Below are 24,037 nucleotides of genomic sequence, written 5' to 3'. Positions count from 1 at the left end.
TGTTAAAAGGAACCACCAGCTTTCATATGTTCTCATGTTCTGAGCAAGGAACTTAAACGTTAGCTTTTTTACATGGCACATATTGCACTTTTACTTTTTTCTCCACTGTTTTTGCATTATTTAAACATGTTTCATTATTTATTTGAGGCTAAATTGATTTTATTAATGTATTATATTAAGTTAAAATAAGTGTTAATTTCAGTATTGTTGTAATTGTCATTATTACAAATAAAGAAATAAAATGGTCCGATTTAATCGGTGTTGGCTTTTTTTGGTCCTCCAATAATTGGTATCGGTGTTGAAAAATCATAATCGGTCGACCTTTAGTACCTGCTTCTATAAACCAATGAGGAGATGGGAGAGGCAGGACTTGCAGCGCGATCTGTGTAACAAATAGAACTGACTTCAATTTTAGCCCTTGGCAACGCAGACGCTTGTTTGCGCTCGCGCAATAATTGAATAATATAGATTTCTAAATGTATTTTGCAACGCTCGCGCACGCGATGTAGTCAGGGTATTAGTGACCCCAAACTTTTAAACGGTAGTGTATATGCTAGGCCTGCGTGTGCACTAGGATAGGTCCCACATTTAGTAACTACAGGCTCTTTTTGTCTGCCTGTATGTTGACCAGAATTAGAAGCCTCTTACTATGAAAAACCCTGAACTCTAGCTGGGTATGTGACTTGCACTTCTCTGTGAGAGACTACTGCTTAGTTGAAGTGTAAACTTTTTAGGTCTGAATGAGTAACATAGCGAAGTCACAAAGCCATGTTCTTCAGAATCTGTGAAAGCTGAGGATCTAGAGACCTAGGTTGTAAAGGAACTTTCTGTCAGATTTCCTGTGTTGTACACGGTGTCAACACTTCCCAAGACCCCACCTCCCTTGTCTCGTTTGTACACTACAACCCCTTACCAGCATACTGTTCAAGAAGGGGAAGAACAACACATTGTGAAATATTTATTCTCTGTTCTGATTGCTTGACTTAAGTTTGAGAGGGGGTAAGGGTATGTCCCAGATGGCACCTTATTCACTACATAGCGCACTACTTTTAAGGATCTGGTCAAAAGTAGTGCACTATGTAGGGAATAGGGATGCAGACAGAGAAAGACGGTTTTGATGAATAAGGTTGATAATGCGGGCCAGGGAAAGTGAAGGAAGGCACTGAAGCATTGCGGAGTAAATACAATACAGTGCTTGTAACATGCACTCTGCAGAATGCACTGCACAGCCATGAGAATGAGGAAAGGAGCATCAGACAGTGATGATTCGCATACAAACCTTCCACTGCTAATTATTAACCAGTAGACAGCCTTGTTTATCATAGGTCTACCTCTGTCTTTTCTGTATTAGGCTATAATGAGTAGCCTATGTCCCAACATTAGGCTCTAACTGGTTTGGTGAGAACAATAGGCCTACAAGTGCAAAATTGCAAATGTTGTGTTGATTGCAATGTATAGATACAACCTGTGAGAACAAGTTAATCATATTTAGGCAGTAGATTGAAGAAAACCATTTGTTTGTGGTTGAAATACCAATTGGACAAGAAATCAAAATCTAAGTTCATTAGTCGCATACACAGATTTGCAGATGTTATTGCAGGTGCCGTGAAATGCTTGTAATCGATTTTAAATGATTTACGCCGCCTACCATTTGATGGTGTGTGCAGTGCATCCTCATTCGGTATGAGCAAATACAAAGGTTAGGCCTAATTGTTTAACAGTGTCTTTATGCATTGCTAGTTAGTGTTATGTATGTGGACTACCTTAAAGTTAACACCTGTAAATATTTGAAATAATGTTTTGTTAGCAATGAAATAGAAAAATGCAGAGCACTTGACCCCCTGACTTCTGCCACTCTCTTAACCCATTTGGGCCATAGTGTCCTCTCTACTGTCAATTTTTCTCCATCGCTAACAGTACTACAGAACAATAAAAAATCATTGTAATACTTGTGTATTGTTGGGAAGTGTTTCCAAAATACATTTGAATACCAAATTTGACATCCTAACCCTACAATAAGTACCCAGTTGCATCATTTTGTTTACTTGTCTTCCTGCTCTGCTTTTCCAGAGAAGACTGCACTGTTAAATGATGGTACATTGTGTCCAATTATATTGATGCACGTGTGAGGAGGCCAGTTGCCTTTGACTTGTCCTAGATCACATGTCAAACTCATTCCACAGAGGGCCGTGTGTCTGGCTTTTCACTCCTCGTACTTGTTTGATGAATTAAGGTAGCTGATTAGCAAGCAATTCCCCTCATCTGTTTTTTTATTCTTATTTGAACGAGAAACAAAAACCAGCAGACGTTTATGCCCTCCATGGAATGAGTTTGACACCCCTGAGATGATTGTGTGGCTGGAAGGTAGACGTGAAGTTACGAGAAAAGATAACAAGGAAAACGATATAAAACACGTTTGTGCTGCCTGATATTCAGAAGGATGTTTGGGCCGGAGCACTCGAATTCTGTCAGGATTTTTAAAGCTATGTTCAAATCCTTCATGTTATGTCTGATCTTGGACTACGTCCCCATCCCTCCTTTCTGTTTTGATGGAGGCACCTGTCCTTTGGGCTGAATATTAAGATTGTGTGTATCTGAAGCAGAGCCAGCCAATACCCCTATGGAGTTGCCAGAGGCTGTGTGTCTTGTGTCCGAAATAGTGCTGCTCTATTCCCAGCCCCCACCTGCACTATCATGCACTATGGATATGGCTGCAGGATAAAGCCGGCGCTAAAAGCATTCCTCGCCATTCTCTCTTGTTATATATTCGGACAGTGTAGTTTCTATTTTTAGCCAGTGCCAGGTTTAGCCTTTTTCCAGACTCGCCGTGAAGGTCGTGTGGGGCTTTTGGCGGTACTGCCGGTGACAGGCAGGGGTTAAGCAGGTGAGGGCCGCTAGGCAGTGGGTCTTGTAGACGGGGGACAAGGTGTCAAGTCATTGTTCCAGACCTGAGGTCACAACAGCTCTAGAAATAGGCCGTCTCAAATGGCACCTATTCCCTAAATCAACTAGATTAGTCTGTTGACAACCCCTGCCTTATATAGTGCACTACTTTTGACCAGGGTCTGTAGGTATAGGGTGGCATTTGGGACATAGTCAGACAGGCCCCTGGTTGCTGATAGGCTCCAAGATTCTCTGGGGGCCATGATTTTGAATTTGTAGAGTTGATTTTCTTGGACATTGTTTTTAAATTGTGTAGTGATTTTATATACAGTATTTGTCAACATTTTGTTACTCATTAAAGTTTTTTTAAATGGTATTTTCTACATTGTAGAATAATAGTGAAGACATCAACTATGAAATAACATATTGAATCATGTAGGAACCAAAAAAGTATTTTGTATTTGAGATTCTTCAAAGTAGCCACCCTTTACCTTGATGACAGCATTGCACACTCTTGGCATTCTCTCAACCTGCTTCATGAGGAATGCTTTTCCAACAGTCTTGAAGGGGTTCCCACATATGCTGAGCACTTGTTGGCTACTTTTACTTCACTCTGCGGTCCAATTCATCCCAAACCATCTCAATTGGGTTGAGGTCGGGTGATTGTGGAGGCCAGGTAGTCTGATGCAGCACTTGAATCACTCTCCTTCTTGGTCAAATAGCCCTTACATAGCCTGGAGGTGTGTTTCAGGTCATTGTCCTGTTAAAAAAAAACGATTGTCCCACTAAGCACAAACCAGATGGGATGGCGTATCACTGCAGAATACTGTGGTAGCCATGCTGGTTAAGTGTGCCTTGAATTCCAAAGGACAGGTTTCCACCGGTCTAATATCCATTAATCGTGTTTCTTGGCCCAAGCAAGTCTCTTCTTCTTTATTGGTGTCCTTTTAGTAGTGGTTTCTTTGCAGCAATTTGACCATGAAGTCCTGATTGTCTCTGAACAGTGGATGTTGAGATGTCTGTTACTTGAACTCAGTGACACATTTATTTGGGCTGCAATTTCTGAAGCTGGTAACTCTAATGAACTTATTCTCTGCAGCAGAGGTAACTCTGGGTCTTCCTTTCCTGTGGTGGTGCTCATGAGAGCCAGTTTCATCACAGCGCTTGATGGTTTTTGTGACGGCACTTGAACAAATGTTCAAAGTTCATGAAATGTTCCTGGATTGACTGACCTTCATGTCTTAAAGTAATGTGGACTGTCGTTTCACTTTGCTTATTTGAGCTGTTCCTGCTATAATATGGACTTGGTCTTTTACCAAATAGGGCTATTTTCTGTATACCAACCCTACCTTGTCACAACACAACTGATTGGCTCAAATGCATTAAGAAGGAAAGAAATTCCAAATGTACTTTTAACAAGACACACCTGTTAATTGAAATGCATTCCAGGTGACATGAAGCTGGTTGAGAGAATGCCAAGTGTGTGCAAAGCTGTCAAGGTGAAGGGTAGCTACTTTGAAGAATCTCAAATAGAAAATTGAATTTGATTTGTTTAACACATTTTTTGGTTACTATATGATTCCGTATGTGTTGTCTCATAGATTTGATGTCTTTACTATTATTCTACAATTTAGATAATGGTAAAAATGAAGAAAATCACTTGAATTAGTAGGTGTGTCCAAACTTTGACTAGTACTGTATATTTTTGCAAGTAAACTAGTTTTATTGTAGATCTGTGCTTATTTCAAGGATGGCAACTTCCTGGTTTTAGGTGTATCAATTTTGTTCAATAGGCATGAAAGTTGAGAACTGTCTAAAGCACAAGTGTATTACCCAGTGCATACTAACATCACCCTGTTATTGGACAGGTAAACCTCTAGACAGTTGTGACTGCGGAGATGTCCAAGGCTCCAGATTCCCCTGCACGGTCCCGCTCCAGATCAAAATCCAGATCCAGGTCTTACACTCGGTCTCGCTCGAGAAGCCGCTCCAGATCCAGGAAGCACCGCTACAGGTAAGGTTTATTTGAACTTCCTTCCCCTATTTTACATTTCTGTAAAAAAAAACTACGATCAAGCCTTGCATTAGTGTCGGACGATTTTACGATTGCATCTTCTATCAACAATGTTTTTCAGCCATCGTCGATGATGACATTGTGATGTCACAAACTATGTTTTAGCATATTTGAGTCTGGCAGGGCAGCAAGCACACAGCAGGGCGACATGCCAAATGGCCTATTCCCTATTTGCCATAACCTAAAATGTTCAATACATGTGTGGTAGTTGCTAATGCAAGAGAACAATGTAGAAAGAATGAGGGCACCAAAGCAGCGCAAAATGTCAGATTGGGCCTAACGTGTTTTTTGTTATTTTTCCCTCCCCTCTCCAATGTTGGATGATGTTTACAGCAGACACTCTGTCTGGCTTATTGTTTTAAAATCTTAATTTCCCCTTTTTCTCCCCTTTTTTTCATTTGATTTGAATGTGACTTGTTGGCCTAGCCTACTCAGAGACTTTCTCCTTGCAAACCAAACCAACAATAGGCTATAGACCTACACATAGGCTACTATCAATAAAAGTTAAACTAATATTTACGAAGTGTTTATTAATGTCCGTAAACTGAGCATATAAGTTCCCGTAGCAGAACTTTCAATAAGCGGGAACAAAAAATGAATTGATGATGAGTTGGTGTCATAGTTGTCTGAAAAACGACTTTTTATTTTGAATAACTTTACAAATTGTGCATTTTATATAAAAGTTCACCACAGTCAGAAAACTATTAACACTTGCATGAACATTGGTTTAGGCTTAAAACAAATAGGCCTATTAACCAGGCTATGCATTTTGCCTAATAAACTGTACAAATCCTAAATATAGGCATATAAAATAGTCTAAAAAAACAAATGCTGCAAATAAGTCTTTCAAGATTTGACAGAGTATTTTTTTCCTATAAGAAATGTATTTTGAATACAGGCTCCATTTTGAAATTAAAGTGCAATGAGGAACAATTAGGTCTAGTTGTTTTTGTTGCCAAGTCTTAGGTAGACCTAAAGTTTTCTGGCAAGGAACACAAGCATGTTCACCTTTTCTGCCCCAGAGTAGAGCACTCAGCAGGATGATTCACTTGTTAATGTTGACGGAGGTCCTTTGCCCTGATATTTTTTTTGCATATTCTGCAAGTGACTTCAGTCAGGTCTGCTGCTGATCCCTCACATTTATCATTCGGCCTGAAAGCAAAGACCTGCTTTCTTTTCCACCAAGTCAGCCATTGTTGTTTCCCCTTCTGATTTAGCATAAGGCAGGCTATACTATAAGTGAAATCCCATCACTTCCTTTTTATTTCGGAAAGTAGCATTCGTCACTAGTTACCACAGCCACAAAGTCATAAAGCCAGCTTATTTCAGTAATTTCTCTTCTTAAAATTTGATTTTAACCTTAACCACACTACTCACCTTATTCCTAACCGTAACCAAAAAGCAAATGTAGCCTAATGCCCGATGTCCACCAGATGCATTTTTCTTTTCTGGATGTCTAGCCAGCATTTTCCGTACTTGATGTCCAAGTGCTTCACTTTTCAACTAGCTAAAAGCTAGCTAGTTGGAGTCTGTGTACTAATGTTTGTACCACCGCGTGATAAAGCAATGCAGGAGTTGAAAATATTGAACGTATGTGGTACACCGAACACACTGCAGCCTAGTACGGCACCCCCAACATAGCGTTACGGACTGCTCCATTGACAATGAATGACTTCCGCCGGAAAACAGTTTGCATCTGGTGGACATGATGCGTAATAGAAGAATGGCGCAAATGCGCATACCTAGATGATCAAGATGAAATAACAATGGCCTACACTTGATATGGCTATAATATGTGTTATTAAAAGGTAGGCTAATAACTGATATCTGAGTATTTTTATGGATAAGAGAAACATGGCCCTACCAATTTGAAAATCATTCTATAGAGTAGATTTTTTTTTTAAATAACTAGGCCTAATACTGTTTTTTTGTTTTGAACAATGATTTGATGACATTGTTTGTAGCTTAGTAACAATTTAAATAAGAAAAATGACACGCACCTAATCACAGTTCTGGTATAACCAATATGAACTTGTTTTCCTCACCATTTGACCCCTCTGTGTCTGTCTGCAGCTTCCTCAAACGCACAGAAAAGTAAGTTGATACTGTGATTTCAAAATGTCTAAAACCATGACTAAAGAGAGACTATCAACAAATACAACAGCGCTTCTGTATTTGAGTGAATTCATGTTTACGTTTTTATTCAACACGTTTATAAGCCATGAAATGTGCTTCGCCACTCGCGCTGCAACCAGCATTGCAGCTTCAATAAATTAGTAGCAAAATGTATTGATAGGCTGGAGTTATTATTGGTAGATGTGTTTTTTAATATAGAGGAATATCACTTTCTCTGGTCATAGGAGTAGCAACATGAATTTGTGCATGAGGCAGAAATAATGTGGTATGACTCGATTTTTGCTATCAGCTGGAAGACTCCCCTTTTTGGTCAGTCTACATGGAGGGCTAAGGGACTGTCTGACGGTGGGAGGTTGACCTTCTGATGCTCTTCCTCCACTGAGACAGACCATCAGATGCAGGCACAATCAGTCCAGTAAAAAAAATTAAAAGCACATTTATTTAAATGTATGCTCACTCAGCTATCCCTCACAAGTAATACCACAAGTGATGATCTATAACCAGTATGATCATATTCCTCAAGTTTTAAAATACATATTTTTTATGGTCTGAGAAGAACATTGGCAGGACAGTTCGAGCATAACCGATATGCAGTGATAATGTATTTGGCATATAGCCTACTACAAACCTCATTGTTACAGAACTGTTTTAATAGGTTAGTGTTGCACAGGCTTATGTTTTTTTTAAACGTTAAAAGAAATTCTGAGCGGTAGATCTTGGCCTTCATTTTGACTCTGTGATCTCAGCTCAAAGTTTGGGGAGCACTGCATTACTGTATGAAGTTGTAATCCAGTCCTGTTTCTCATAAGATTACTGGGATGGAAAGCCTACCCACCATGAGATTTGAATATGTGTATTTCCTGTTCTTCAGCCTGGAGTTGGGCTATATCTATTCTTAGAATATTTGGGTAAAACAAACGTTCAACTAATGTATGTTTATTGCTTGCTCTTATTTTGCTACTAGAAGACTAACCTCTCTTCATATTAAGGCTGATGTGCTGTATCCATTGAGGCTGTGACGATACCAGTATCACACATTTTAAAAAACTTTTAAAAAACATGAAAACACGAAGCCGACAAACTCTTTGGTCCTTTTTTTAAGGGTAACTCTCAACTCCAATTTGAGCCTTTGCCCTACACTTTAAATTTGTTTTAAAAAATGCATTCACGTGAGAAGTTGTGGGTGGGAGGGAATTGCTCAAATATTTATTTTGGTGGTGGGTAAATGTAGTTGTACCTGATCCCAACACATTCTCACTAAAGCATACTTACCAGAAGTCCACTGGCACACTCTGATAATAAATATATAAATAATATGTGCATTGTAAACAAATACGGCTCTGGACAGTCTGCTCACGGTGGTAAGGCGCCGAGTTCCTGACATCTATTGCTACTTGGGGTGTAAGTTCAAATCCAATGGGATGGATTTTTTTTTTTATGTGGTATTGTGAAAAGTGCAATCACCTTGAAAATTAAGGTTAGGGGCTCAATTCAATCCAACCTGTATTGCAGTATTTACGCAGTAGCTCTTTTTCCAATGGTCAAATTAATTCACAGGTTGGTCTTGGGTACTGTATAAAAACCTACAACTACTACCAGTGTGACCCCTGGTAGTAGGCTTTCACTTTTCAGAATTAGAAGTGTGTGGGCATCGGATGAATATTGTAAATATAGGATCAAAATAATATCTGCCCTGTTTGGGATTCAAACTCATATTTTTAACTATGAGCCAACTGCCTTTGCGGACTGCACCATCAATCAGTTATAGCAGGTGAGAAAAAAACGAGGTGACATGACCACCATTGTCATTTATTTCTATGAATATGAACATCATATAATCCTCATAGCCTACACATTTGTTCTTAAAACCACATAGATGTGTATGAAAGGGTAAGCAAAAATGTTGAATTTGGTCATATGCGGAAATGTGCCATACTGATTTCACAATTTTGTGTAACGGCAGTAGTCAAGGAAGCATCATGCAAAATATATTTGCCGTGCTGTCACCTGCTTTTATAGTAAGCCTTGAGGTGGTACCACTCAGCACATCTAGAAGGGAGTGTAGCCTATGAACTAGATTTACTACCAAAAGACCAAAATACACTAACTAAGGGGAATCCAGGTGAAAGCTATGATCCCTTGTCGATGTCACTTGTTAAATTCACTTCAATCAGTGTAGATGGAGAGGAGACGGGTTAAAGAAGGATTTATTTTACGCCTTGAGACAATTGGGTCATGTATTGTGTATGTGTATCATTCAGAAGGTGAATGGGAAGGACAAAATATTTAAGTGCCTTTGAACGGGGTGTGGTAAGTGCCAGGCACACCGGTTTGAGTGTCAAGAACTGCACTGCTGCTGGGTTTTTCTCGCTCAACAGTTTCCCGTGTGTATCAAGAATGGTCCACCACCCAAAGGACATCCAGCCAACTTGACACAACTGTGGGAAGCATTGGAGTCAACACGGGCCAGCATCCCAGTGGAATGCTTTTGACACCTTGTAGAGTCCATGCCCCAACGAACTGAGGCTGTTCTGAGGGCAAAGCGGGGTCCAACTCAATATTAAGAAGGTGCCTCTAATGTTTTGTACAGTCATGTGTATATCACTTTTGCAAAGAACTGTCAAAATGAACCAGAATTGAAGTGTGTCAGTATAACTAAGCCTAAAATGTTTTTCCATGAAAGTTACTCTTTAACTTCCTGTATGCTAAATGTTGTGTGCAATAGCTTGGAAAATAAATAAATGTGACTCAATGACACCATGATGATGTTTATTTCCAACATGAGGGCTGTTTTCCCAATACTAATGAGTATCGTGAGACTGGTATCGTCCTGGCCCTAGTATCAATGCTCTGGTACAGTCTACAGCCTCTTTTCCAGATGACACATTATAGGACCTGTTACACAACCTCGCTCCAGTCTTCTGTTGAGTTGTACATTTTGTGAGTGACATAATAAAGTAGTGCACTTGCATAACATGCAGGGAGTGACACCATCAGTTTTGATAAATGATTTAGTCAGCCTTTTGTTTCAGAGGAATACTTAAATCCTTGTGATTTGACTCATAATTTCGGTTGGTTCTTTGCTCTGAAGTAGATGGGCTGCCAGAGCGTTCAGCACTTTGTCGGTCCGTTTTCAGCTGGTAGGACTTTAATGAGGGCCCGGCGGCAGTTACGTCACAACTTAGTTTTTCATGACTGAGCTTTGTAATTAATCAAATATATATATATATATATGGCTATTGTTAAAGTTTGATCCCACTCTGGCAGGAGATGTTGTTTTTATGCCATGCTTTAGGGCTCAAAACAAAGCGCTTGGGACCTCTTTCAGTTTAATGGTCAGCAATGCATAAGACAAGTGACATACATTTGAGTGATTTGTCCAAAGGGAAAGTAATGGCTGGAAGTGCATGCTTTTATAAAGAGAGAAGGAATTGGCAGAAGGAAGGAGAGGGAGGTGTGGGGGGGGGGAGAACCCAGGCCAAACCCTCTTCTCCCCACTCCCTTCAAGGATTAGAGTGAAAATGCTTCCCGTTTTGGCCCAATGTGTTCCGCCTCTTTCCACTGCTCCAGTCCCACCACACGCGCTCTCACCAGACATGGGGAGTCCCTCACTACTGTGAGTGTTATATGTTGCTCACTGCTTAGCACATCACCTCCAGAATATTCCAATGAAAAGGCGCAAGCGGTAAGTTATGGGGGATTTTATTAGAGGCTTACATGACAGATTTGGCTGTTTGGGGGTTCCCCCCCATCCCCCCTGCTGTACATGGTGTGTTGTGTAATTATTAGATATTACTTGTTAGATATTACTGCATGGTCGGAGCTAGAAGCACAAGAATTTCGCTACACCTGCAATAACATCTGCTAATCACGTGTATGTGACCAATAAAACTTGATTTGATGGGTAGAAACTAATCTCCGGTTTGCATGCTGCATGGGTTCTAATTTGGGTTTTGTTGCGAGGCCCCAATTTGCATTCGTCGTTTTTAAAATTTGCCTGCTAGTTAGTATTTTCCATGATATGTAAGGTGTGCTGATGTACTGTAGGCACGGTACTTTCAATGTTATTGTACTTCTACTGCTACCACCTTGTGGTTTTCCATTTCATTCTTTGTACATTATTTCCATTGATTTAAAGAAGAATGCGTAACAGGCAAGACATGATCTTAAACTATTCGAAGGTGTTAGACCTAGATAGCAGACTTTTATGCTCTCCAGGAGTTAACCAAATGCATTGGCTTGTCGCTACATTTGCATGAATAGGCCTACATTTAATTTGTTTTCGTAAGAAACGCTGGCTATTTTATTCCATATAATGCTAGAATGGGCACTTCTCCTGCTCTTTCCATCTGGTCAAAGGGCACCTTGAAGTGAAGATGTTGAGACTTCAGAGGAAAATGGCAGCAGTAGAATATTTGCTGAGTTGTAATTGCTGATGTAGTGTATGGTTTTGTAGCTCCTCCTAGTGGACAGAATACTCCATAACACAGTCCCTCAATCCCATCCACTTGGAGCACAACCAGTTAATTTACAGTCAGTTTTCTTTAGCCTGATGGTTTGTGCTGTTTGTTTAATTCACTCCCAGCTATTGAATACATCTGAGGGGCAGTTGTGTAAAGTACTTAAGTAAAAACACTTTAAAGTACTACTTGAGTAGGTTTTTTTTGGCATCTGTACCTTACTTTACTATTTATATTTTTGCAAACTTTTACTTCTACATTCCTAAAGAAAATAATGTACTTTTTACTCCATTTTCCCTGACACCCAAAAGTACTCGTTACATTTGGACAGGAAAATTGTCCAATTCACACACATACTTTTACTTTTGATACTTAAGTATATTAGTATATTTTAGCAATTCCATTTACTATTGATACTTAATTCTATTTAAAAGCAAATACTTTTACTCAAGTAGTATTTTACTGGGAAGCTTTCTCTTTTACGTGAATCATTATCTATTAAGGTATCTTTACTTTTACTCAAGAATGACATTTGAGTACTTTTTCTACCACTGCTGAGGGGTATACTACAAAGCAAGCTAGGTCTACTCAGTTTTTTTTCCCGCTTCACATTCCAGCTCATTTATGGATAGCCAAGGGCACACTCCAACACTCAGACATAATTTACAAACAATCTGTACTACGACGGTGGATATTGCTCATCTGCCTGCCGCTAACTCTAGCAGGCTTGTAACTGCGCATGCATGTCTGACATGGCTTGTCGAATGCCAAACTCTTCATTGAGACAGTGCTGAAACATCAATCCATGGGCAAGTCACTTTCATTTGAACCAAAAACGTTTCATTTTTAGATATCTTTCAAATTCAGCAGGGTATGGTGTGAAATATACTTTTATAAGTGCTGTCTTTTATTGTGTTACTTTGGTGTGGTTATCAATGCACGATCACCCTTTTTTCACACTCTTATGATAAAATAATTAAGTAATTTCAAATGCATTTGTCATTACTAAATTGGTAATGTGCTAGTTATTTTAATACATTTTTTTTTTTGCACACAAACACATTTATTAGAAAAGTATTTTATCTGTTGTCTTCCTCAAATGAAGTGGATGATGACTCAATATTTGCGAGAGGGAGGGAATTGGATTTAATTGATCCTCAACTCATGGCTCAGACACTTCATTTAGGATAAATGTAGTTAGCCCTGATTTAGCCTGCCCCGGAGCAGGTTAGATCTAAAAGATTCATTGCCATAGACATTTACCTCGCTAAAAGGTGAGCCACATTCATGGTACCGGTTATCCCAAGTTGAACTCAGTTGACCAAACTTACTTCGCCAACTCAAACTACATTTGTAGTATAGGGCCCAGATGTGATTTTTTTTTTCTTTTCTGGATCTGTTAATGTTGTTACTGTTTAGCCAACTACATTTTCTGGTCAAGCGACCATATTCTTCAGGCAATTAAAAACGGCTGGACGGACGGGCAAGTAAGTGCCTTTTTGAGAACTTAATGTCAATCCCTGTGGGGTTTGTTCATTGTTTTCTGTGAGTGAATTGTCTGGTGACGGGCAAACGCACACCTGAGTTGGCAAAGTGCAGGCTGGCGAAACAACACTTTTCCTCTCTGTCTGAATACACCAGACTGGATCTCAACATGTGTTTATGGTTTATAATGTTTTAGGCTACCTCCTGAAACTTGTATGGGCATTGACTACACAGTATCTTTTAACATACCTCTTCCTCCTCTTCTGTTTTCTTCTCTTCTCCTAGTTCCAGGTCTCGCTCCCGCTCCAGATCTCACTCTCCGTCCCACGGCAGGAACTATCCCACCAGAGACTATCAGAACAACCAGGGTTACCAGGGTTACCAGCGAGGCTACAACCGCGGCTTCCGCAGACCCTTCTACTTCCGCGGTAGAACCCGGGGCTTCTACCCTCGCCGTGGTTACCAGAGAGGAGGGAACAGCTATGGCTACAGAGCCAACAATTGGCGGGGGGGTGGCCACCGGGACGGGCCACACCGCGACCAGGATCACCACGGTCCGTATAGCCCCAGGAGAGGCCGCTCACGCTCCCGCACTCCTAGGAAACGCTCGGGCAGCCGCAGCCACTCGCGGTCTCGATACTCTGATCGCTCGTCCTCCAGGGGTTCTCGGTGGTCTCGGGGGCGCCACAGCTCGTCTCGCTCCCGCTCCTCATCCCCGCGGCAACGCCGCAGCAGCCCTAGCTCGGGGAAGCCCGGCTCCAAGGATGTAAAGGACAGGCCTACGCCAGCAGAGGCCAAGGGGGAGAGCGGAGGAGGGGCTGGGGAGCAGGCAGAAGGACAGGGGGGAGAGGCCAGTAGTCATGATAAGGATTCTGCTGGGAAATGGCAGGGTCTGAGTGACTATGACACCAGCCCAAAACGCAGCAGTCCTGCTATTGGTGCCAACCAGGGAAAATCAGAACCCAAAGGGCCGTTGTGGAGAACTATCGGCAGCACTGGCAGTGCTCCCTCCACCAACAGCCCACCGGGCTCCACCAAGGCCGGGCCAACCGCCTCCTTCAGCGGGTTTGGCTTCCTTGGCAAGGAGGATCCCACCAGGGCAGACGATAAGAGTGCCATTTCCTCTGCTTTCAAAAAGTATGTTCCATATTTCCCATTATATTCTGCTACATTTGTCTTTCATCATACCTGTTTTGTTTTATTTTCTTTAAGTTGAGTTTTCCTCATCCCAGTTTGTGATTGTAATTATTCTTTTAAAATTGTTCTGTCTGTGCTCAGCTACAAAGATCCTTGGAAGAATACAGCTAAAACTGTATGCCATAGTCAATGGCAGTCCTCTTCTCATTTCAAATGCAAGTGATAACAATTAAAAAGTCGCTGGCTGTTGTCCTCTCATATGCATTGAAAGTAGGTTCAGTTGTATGAAATGTTTGTTGATCATCCAATATTTGTACCCTTGTGACGAAAAGCATTCAAATTTAATCAGTGCCCTGTTACAAAACTGGGATTCTGTAACACAACTAGACATTCTTCTTTGTATAACATGTTGTAAAGGTCCATTTACTTCTCTGTCTGATTGTCCAGGTTCTTGGCAGAAAACAAGACCAAAAAGCAGCAGGCGGCGGCAGAGTGGGAGAATGGCCGGGACAGGGACCAAAGCACCACGGACGGAGACGGCAGAGAGAAAGGCAAGAGCAGGACTAGCAGTGTCCTCTTAAACATAACAGCAGGTTCCTTCAGCTCCAAGGCCGATAAGTCCCTGCCCTTCCTGGACAAAGCTGAAGAGGCCTTCCTCAAGTCTCAGGCTGCAGGGAGAGAGAGGGAGAGGGAGGCAGAAGAGGAGGCCAAGCCCAAAGGAGCCACCCTGACAACACGGGACGTGTTTGGGAAGTGGGAAGACGAGCCCCATTACTACCCCCCAGGGAAGGACGAGGAGAGACTGAGAGACACGGCCGAAGATGTGGTGGAAGACCTGGAGCACATGGAGGAGGAGCTCTACCGCAGCCGCAAGCAGGCCTCCAAGAAAGAAGAGAAGTCCAAGAAGAAGGAGAAGAAAGACAAGGAGAAGAGCAATACGTCCCCAGCCATAGCAACCGTGGCCCTTAGGGGTTCAGGTAGCAGGGAGAAGGACAGGCCCCTGGCCCTATTCCCCATCTCTAGGGTGGAGTCACCCCTACCCAGGCCCTCTGGAAAGAGGGATGACTTTGAGCTTAGTATCAACTCTTTTGACAAGATGCCCAGGTAAGCAGCATTACCATTATTGTTCATCAACAGACTGCTTGGAGTTTTAATGTTTTCTGAAAATATAATTTTTAACACAGGATAGTTTTTGATCTGCCTGAAAGTTAAAAATGTTATGGAACTCATCATGGTCTTGAACAAAACATTTTTGTATCTGCTTGATCTACCTGGTCTCTCTTTCTCAGCTCCTCATCTGGAGGTCTGACCAAGGAGCGTGGTATGTCCAGGGATCTGGTTCATCCCGCTAAGAAAGATCACGGAGAGTTCCGTTCCATCTTCCAGCATATTCAGGCAGCTCAGCTCAGACGCAGCCCCTCTGAGCTTTTTGCGCAGCACATTGTCACCATTGTGCACTACATCAAAGGTAAGGTCTCTTATTGGGGACCATAAAGTGCTGTCTATGAAGCCACAGACACAACAAGGACAGCAGTGGGGTTTAGCTTTGAAATATTCACTAGTTCCATGGACTGTTCAATCACTTGTCCCTTTGTAGGATTTACCAGCCACTCAGATTATTTACCAGACAAAATATATATTTTCTGCTAAAATGACACTATCTTGGGTTAGCTATAAACATTTTTGGTAGGAGTGTTATATCTTCTCTTCCTTAGCAGTTGAAAAACAACCTAGCTTGTGAACAAAACAATGTAAAGGGAGGCAGAGGGAGGCAGAAGCCTAGCCAAGAAACAAGGACAAAGTCTAACTTCAGTAGACTTTCGCTTCAAGTAAACTTTCATGCCTGTATGCAGCGTTTCTAAAAATGAATCTTTCACTCAGTTCAGCCAGGTAGTGTTGCAGCACAAGGTGGAATGGGCTATATAGGATTTGTAGTTCTTTTACTTTGTGCGATTTTACTATAAATGTGGTTATACTTTTATTTATTCACAAAGGCACGTGAAATGTTTGCACTGTGGAGCCCTGAACACCCGCCAACGTGGCTGGCGAAATGGATCTCTTACCTGGTCTAATCTGTTAGAGATGTCCATTGACTAGAAAGACTATATAGATATTGTATCTGTCCTCCATTTGCAGCCCAACATTTCAGCTCTTCAGGCATGACTTTAAGTGAGCGATTTGCCATGTACCAAAGAAAAGCCGCTGAGATGGAATTGATGAAGCCAAGGAAGAGTCCAGAAATCCATAGGTAAGGCAGTCTTTCTCATAAGTGTCAGCCAGTATTGGTTGCCTTCTTTTCAGATTGCTATGAGTTTACGTTAAGCGTTCAGTATAGCTGCAAAGTTGTGTGTTCAACAAATTAAATACTCTCAAATACTTTGACACTATAGTGTGTTAAGTACATGTCTTGATGAAGCCATATCCAACTCACCTTGTGCCTTTTCCTTTTGTGTTCTCCTCCAGGAGAATCGATGTCTCTCCCAGTGCGTTTAAGAGACACTCTCACCTGCTAGATGAGCTGGAGGACTGCAGCTACAAGGTGACCGGCCTTTTTGACATTTGATGTAAAAATATAAGGTGATTGAGACGATCCAAAGCAGCAGTGTTCAGCTTGTGCTTTTCTTTTAAAGGAGATGCATAAGTCTAAATCAAAAGAGCCCAATTTGTGTATTGTAATCCCAAGCGAGCCCCCCAGCCTATGAGATATGGTTATTGAGCGGGTATGTACGTACCCAAGAAAAAGCTAAAAGGAGGTGACTTAAGATGCTGTGTCCAAGCCTCTCATGGGACCCTAAGCAATGCCATCGTAAGTATTTCTCCTCAAACAAGCAACACGTTTTCAAGTTCAGTAAAATGATTTTGTTTTTAAAGGATATCTTAAAAGCATGCTCCTGTTTCCCATGAGTGCGTATATGTCTGTTGATGTGAATGTATGTTACTTGGCCAAGTTACTCCGTTTAATAAAGCCTTAGAAAATGAACTAAGATTACATTAACACACGTGATTGATCTGTTTACTTGAGTACCTCAATTCAAAATACTTTGATATAGAGCTTAAGTTATTTGGAAGAAAACATTTCAAGATGGCCTTGGCTCTCTGGAGGGATGCATTTATTGTGCAATCACCAGCAGATGGGGTGCAATACTACAAACACACACCTTCCTTATTTCACTGCATGTATTTTTTCTTTATTTTTTACTTAATCTTTGATATATATTCATAGGTTGCACCTCAGTCACTGTCACGCCATGCCATTGTTATGAACGTTCTCAAGATGCCCTCGTGATAAGCCCAGTCATTCTGAACGGAGGCTAATGACTGTTTTGTTTAAATTATACGATAGTGGCCTGGAAATTTGACATTGCTAAAGTAGGAAAATATTTTGTAGGCAGCAACTTTGCCAGCATTATCATGCTGTCAAATTTACTTTAGACAGATGGAAATGTCATTATCTTGCAAAGTTTCTCAAAAATAGCTAGCAATGCTAATGTTAGCCTGCTAAAAACTGGTGGTCTTCCCTCAATCTTAGCTAGCTAGCTAATGTTATACTGCATCTAAAGGCAATCTGGCGACATTACAATGATGACCATTTTCTTACTGATTATTTTCCTCCTTTTGAAATGTGACTGTATTTCCAAGACACTGTAATGCACTTTTTAATAAATCTCCATCAGCGCTCATTAACAATGCATTGAATAGAATGCTCAGTTGGGCACCAGTCCTAAAATGAATGTTCAAAACAATATTGTGACGAAACGTGCAACCCATGAAATGGAAAGGCATCATTACTTCATTATGTTGCCCACTTCTAAGTTGTGGTATCGGAAGTGGCAAATAACATAGACCGCACTTCCATATCTCCACAGGATCAGGGTAAAAAACCTAAAGGTGACCCAATGGACCTGCGTCTGGATATAGAGCGCCGTAAAAGGTTTTCTGGGAAGGAGCCTGGGCAGCATAAACGGGATGGGGGCAAGGGCTCCGGAGGCTCCCGAGGACCCAGCCAAGAGCGGTCCTCAGAGAGATCCGCCAAACACCACAAGAAATCCAAGTAGGCTTATTACAGTTTACTTTAAAATCACCTCCCCATAGTCTCCTCCATCCCTGAATTGTTTATTTCATTGGAATGTGGTTATATAAACTATATGCATGTCATTTTCTCCACCCCAAGGTTTCTTTGCGATTTCATGTTCAGCACTTAAAATATAGATTCAGTTAAAATGGAGTCTAGTTTGTAATTTCCCCTTTTTACCCCTCTCGCTCACAGAAAAACCAAGAAGAAGCGTGATCGCTCTCCATCCTCCTCCTCTTCCTCCTCCTCTCCCTCTCCCTTCAGAGGAGGGTTCAGAGGTAAAGACCACATGATGGGGGAGGAGATGGAGCACATGGACCAGGGCTACAATAAACCTCGCTTCGGGCCCCGGGACTACGGAGGCCCCATGGATAGGGGTCTCTCCCGGGATTATGAGGGCCACATGGAGAGGGGTCCCCCCCGGGATTACGAGGGCCACATGGATAGGGGCCGAGGACGTGGAGGAGGATTTGTAAGTTCTGCTCTCTGTGTGACGTATTCTACTGTTTCACCTAGCCAGCCTACTGTATGGACTGGAGTGCACTATGGAATGACTTTGATTGTCTTGTAATTTTCTATCTTTATAACTTCGCTATAGACTGTGCTTCTCTGCTCTGTTCCTTCCTCCTAATGATGATGATGATAAGGAAAATGAGGAGGATGATGATTCTATTTCACACTTAATCCATACCTGATTACTAAAGGTAAAGTAATACTCATGTGACATTCAGAAACACAATACTCAATGTAGAAGCCTGACTCCTCCTTCTCTCCACAGCTGACTGAGAGCCCCTGGTGTTCTCATCCCGCTTACTCGCTCTTTCGCTCTCCATCTCTGATGTATTTGATCTTTACATCGGGACTGCTTTCCTGCAGCTATAATTTTTTATTCAGGTCCAAGCCCTCAGTCCAAGCCCTGTGAATATTGGAAATTGTAATAGTTGATTGTGCTCAGACTAAGTTTCTCCTAGGTACATATCTAGGATCAGCTTCCCCTCCCTCAATCCTAACCTTAGCCATTAATAGGGGAAATGCTAGATCAGTGTTTATGGGCAACTTCACTCTACACCCCCAGTCTGACCCTGTTTGTTTTGGTTTTAGCTCCCCAGAGTGAGAGGAGGTGGAAGGGGCTGGAACAGGGGTAATTACCAAGGAAACAACAACAGCAACCCCCCTCCTAATATGAGCAACGCCCCCCAAGAGCGCCCGCCAGACGAGGAGTGGGACCCAGAGTACACTCCTAAGAGTAGGAAATATTACTTTGTAAGTTTCAGCACTTACTCTTTATTTGAGCATACCATAATTACTTTTTTTGTGTGAGCACTCTGCACAATATCCCTAGTGGATTTGAATCCAAATAGCCTCTCCTAACATTCAGAGCTGATTTTGGTTCTGTTTTTCCCAGATTAGAATATGAAAACATGGTCTTGATTCTGTTTTCATATTGTGATAGGTGATGATCTTTGCTCTTAGTGACATTAATACAAGATGTATGCATGTTAAATCTGGAATCGGTAGCGGTGAAACTGCCACGTCTGTTTGCGATATTACAACAAATATGTCGTTTTCCCTCGGACAGCATTGCACACGCGATAGAACAGCAGAGTATGTTCTATGATATTTTTTTACCATGATGTAGAATGCTCCTCTGCCCCGTTTCAAAAGAAAACAATAACAAATGTGCTTGGGGCGACCAGTGGCACTGTTACACCAAAGTGGATCTCGGCTTTAATAATGAACATTAATGCATGTTAACACATTTTAATTTGCTGATGTTGTCTTGGAATCCTTTTCACTGATCTGACTGTTTACTTATTTGGCAGCATGATGACCGAGAGGGAGAGAAGACGTGGCTGGAGAGCCGCGGCCGAGGGGCCTTCCCCCGCAGCAGGGGACGCTTCATCTACCGCAAGGGCGGCAGCAGCCCCAACAAGTGGACTCATGACAAGTTCCAGGGGGATGGGGAGGAGGGGGGCGAGCATGGGGAGGAGCACCACACAGAGATGGACCATAAAGACAACATCCAGTCCGGAGACCCCTCAGCTTCCAAGCTGTAGTAGACCCTCCTCTTCCTTCCTCCAGAGGTTTCTGTTCATCTGTTTGAGGTCATCTGATTATCTGCCGTCATCTCTGTGTAAGCGTGAAGAGTCTAAACTCTGGCTACCTGCCCTGCACCTAGTCAGTCACAGCATCAGAATGTACACGGTTGTTTTCCTATCGTTGACTCAAGCCACTTTCAGTAAGGGTTATATGGGAGAAAATGTTTAATTTAACTTGAATGAAGGGGCAAGCTACTTTTATTTTTAATTACTACCAGTAATTTGTATTTGTTTCTGGGTGTTTGATATGTAAAGATGTGCTTTGTTTGTCTTTTTATCTGTATTTGCTTGTTTGTTACGAACAATAGCAGACTGGTTTCCGATCGTCTCCTGTGGGATATACTACAAACAGGATAAAGGAGTTGGTAAGCTAACTTGCCTACAGTAAATATTATGAAATAAGAAAGTTATTTATTTTTGGAGTCAATTAGACCATGCCCAGATTGAAATAGGCATGGTCTAATTGACTCAACAACCAAAAATGCATATGTAAGTTTAGCTTTCTTAATGAACCAGAATATCTGTAGTTATTTCTGGTTGGCTAACTCATTGATCTTGCTTTGTAGTACACCCCTCTGGGTCCTCTGAAATGGTTACGTTATTGTAGCTACGTTGATTTAAAGCAAAGTAACTTTCCTCAAGACATAAAAATGACAAATGGATTTGTGCCTTAAAATTGATATTCATAGTGATATGTATTGCTCTTATACTTTCGTCGTACAGCTTTTCTGCTGTACTAGCTAAAGCAAGCCTTTAGCTAAACAGTTGTTTTGGGCAGTGCTAGGTTTTTGATGGTGTTTTGCATGACACTTTGGTCTCATGGGGTGGTAAGGTTAGAGTCCAATCTCTACTGTGGGTACTGGGCTCATACTAGAACTAGGCGATGTGGACAAAAATCCATATCACGATAAATTGCCTGAATTGATGCGAGAACAATACATTTCTAACAATTACAGTTAATTCTTTTTTTTAAATGATACTTTCAACCAGTACTAGTTTGATGGTTGTAGCCATCAATTATCCAATTAACAATCACCCATATTAGCAAACTTTATTTAAAGGTTCACATTTCTCTACTATAGGCTACTTATCGTATTGAACGATATCAGCAAAATACCTGCGATTTAAATTTCGGTTTATCGTCCCAGCTATTGCTCACATACCAGTATGTCCTGCCACGTTGAGAATTCTCCATCCTACATAAGCATTCTCATTACCACCAATACTTCTGGTCTTCTACTTGTTGGGGAGTTGAGCTTGTTTCTGTGTGGTTTGTTCCCATTGATACTTCCTGTTTTTAAGCATCAAGAGGACTTTCACTGTGTAAAATGAAAGGTCTGCTACAAAAAAAATATTTTGTTTCACAGCTGACAAATAGCAGGTGTATGTTCGTGCCTGTGTCATATAATTTTAGGTAAATCACTATTTAGAATTTTTTTATGAATATAATTATAGGAAAAATAAGTACTGATGTAACAAACAAAATTATTGATATTGAGGCCTTTTATATTGGGAGTTTAAATGTTTTAAATATACTGAACAAAAATATAAATGCAACATGTAATGTGTTGGTCCCATGTTCATGAGCTGAAATAAAAGATCACAATTTTCCATATGCACAAAAGCTTATTTCTCTCATTTTGTGCATAAATTTATTTACAACCCTGTTAGTCAACATTGGTCCTTTGCCAAGATAATCCATCCACCTGACATGTGACATATCAAGAAGCTGATTAAACAGCATGATCATTACACAGGTGCCCCTTGTGCTGTGGACTATAAAAGGTCACAACATGTCTCAAGTTTTAAGGGAGTGTACAATTGTCATGCTGACTGCAGGAATGTCCACCAGAGCTGTTGCCAGTGAATGTAATGTTCATTTCTCTACCATAAGCCGCCTCCAACGTCATTTTACAGAATTTGCCAGTACGTCCAACAGGCCTCACAACAGCAGACCACGTGTAACCATGCCAGCCCTGGACCTCCACATCTGGTTTCTTCACCTGCGGGATCATCTGGGACCAGCCATCTGGACAGCTGAAGAAACTGAGGAGTAGTTCTGTCTGTAATAAAGCCATTTTATGGGGAAAGACTCAGTCTGATTGGCTGGGCCTGGTTCCCCAGTGGCTGCCCACCTTCCCAGCCATGTGAAATACATAGATTAGGGCTTAATGAACTTATTTCAATTGACTGATTTCCTTATGAACTGTAACTCAGTAAAATAAGTGAAATTGTTGCGTTTTTATATTTTTGTTCAGTCTAGAATAGCAGTTTGTGGGCTTCATCATTTTTGTTCTTCAGTAATGTTCTACATCAAAAGGTAAACCTATACTATTGAGGTTATGGCACAAGATGACATAAGTATAACTTTTGCCGGTATGTGGCAAATAAATACTGTCAAACTATACTTGTTGGTGGAGCACGAATACAGGTGAGTAGATGTCGAGGAGCAGGTTTAGTCAGCAACAGTGCAAGACTGCTGCTTTGTGCAGTCTACCCCTAGACTACATTGTGTCCATACTGTATGTGTTGAGCATACTGTAACTGTAGGACTCTATTCTTTGTTTTTACGCTCTTACTCGAAACAGAAGCTGACATCTTTTCTACTGTTCCCTCAGAGATTTTAAGTACTTGTCATTAATTTTCTATAAATATTTTCTCTGGTTCACTTGAATTGTTTTGTCATGTACTACTTGCCTTTTCCTTCTGCACTCCTCATTTAAAGTTCAGAGTTTTCAACATTCTTATCAAATGCCTAATGGAAAGTAATTAGCTCTAAAAGTTGTACACATCCACGGTATTTGTTATATTGCAATTCTTTGGACTTGACAAGATATATTGCAACATACAGTGCCTTGCGAAAGTATTCGGCCCCCTTGAACTTTGAAACCTTTTGCCACATTTCAGTCTTCAAACATAAAGATATAAAACTGTATTTTTTTGTGAAGAATCAACAACAAGTGGTACACAATCATGAAGTGGAACGACATTTATTAGATATTTCAAACTTTTTTAACAAATCAAAAACTGAAAAATTGGGCGTGCAAAATTATTCAGCCCCTTTACTTTCAGTGCAGCAAACTCTCTCCAGAAGTTCAGTGAGGATCTCTGAATGATCCAATGTTGACCTAAATGACTAATGATGATAAATACAATCCACCTGTGTGTAATCAAGTCTCCGTATAAATGCACCTGCACTGTGATAGTCTCAGAGGTCCGTTAAAAGCGCAGAGAGCATCGTGAAGAACAAGGAACACACCAGGCAGGTCCGAGATACTGTTGTGGATTTGGATACAAAAAGATTTCCCAAGCTTTAAACATCCCAAGGAGCACTGTGCAAGCGATAATATTGAAATGGAAGGAGTATCAGACCACTGCAAATCTACCAAGACCTGGCCGTCCCTCTAAACTTTCAGCTCATACAAGGAGAAGACTGATCAGAGATGCAGCCAAGAGGCCCATGATCACTCTGGATGAACTGCAGAGATCTACAGCTGAGGTGGGAGACTCTGTCCATAGGACAACAATCAGTCGTATATTGCACAAATCTGGCCTTTATGGAAGAGTGGCAAGAAGAAAGCCATTTCTTAAAGATATCCATAAAAAGTGTTGTTTAAAGTTTGCCACAAGCCACCTGGGAGACACACCAAACATGTGGAAGAAGGTGCTCTGGTCAGATGAAACCAAAATT

General features: G+C 41.2%; 1 protein-coding gene across 9 annotated transcripts in view; it reads left to right on the top strand.

The window, feature by feature from the left end:
* thrap3b (thyroid hormone receptor associated protein 3b) overlaps positions 1-23,245 on the top strand; it is a 40,776-nt gene extending 17,531 nt beyond the window's left edge. For 3 of the 9 annotated variants that reach the window (XM_024395473.2, XM_024395472.2, XM_024395471.2), the window contains exons 2-11: positions 4,752-4,897; positions 13,324-14,175; positions 14,623-15,279; positions 15,465-15,643; positions 16,312-16,423; positions 16,639-16,714; positions 18,042-18,226; positions 18,443-18,719; positions 19,349-19,510; positions 20,071-22,234. In XM_024395473.2, coding sequence (XP_024251241.1) covers positions 4,782-4,897; positions 13,324-14,175; positions 14,623-15,279; positions 15,465-15,643; positions 16,312-16,423; positions 16,639-16,714; positions 18,042-18,226; positions 18,443-18,719; positions 19,349-19,510; positions 20,071-20,304 — 2,850 coding nt within the window. In that variant the 5' untranslated portion in view covers positions 4,752-4,781 and the 3' untranslated portion in view covers positions 20,305-22,234. Of the gene's footprint in view, positions 1-4,751; positions 4,898-10,663; positions 10,779-13,323; positions 14,176-14,622; positions 15,280-15,464; positions 15,644-16,311; positions 16,424-16,638; positions 16,715-18,041; positions 18,227-18,442; positions 18,720-18,845; positions 18,952-19,348; positions 19,511-20,070; positions 22,235-22,263 lie in introns of those variants that run through there. The other 6 variants (XR_002950193.2, XR_002950191.2, XR_002950192.2 and 3 more) reach the window with 6 other exon arrangements.
* The last annotated feature ends 792 nt before the right edge of the window (positions 23,246-24,037 follow it).

The sequence above is a fragment of the Oncorhynchus tshawytscha genome, linkage group LG31 (genome assembly GCF_018296145.1).
Source record: "Oncorhynchus tshawytscha isolate Ot180627B linkage group LG31, Otsh_v2.0, whole genome shotgun sequence".
Taxonomy (NCBI): domain Eukaryota; kingdom Metazoa; phylum Chordata; class Actinopteri; order Salmoniformes; family Salmonidae; genus Oncorhynchus; species Oncorhynchus tshawytscha.
The sequence above is the reverse complement of the archived record's forward strand: the minus strand, read 5'-3'. Positions and strand labels throughout refer to the sequence as shown.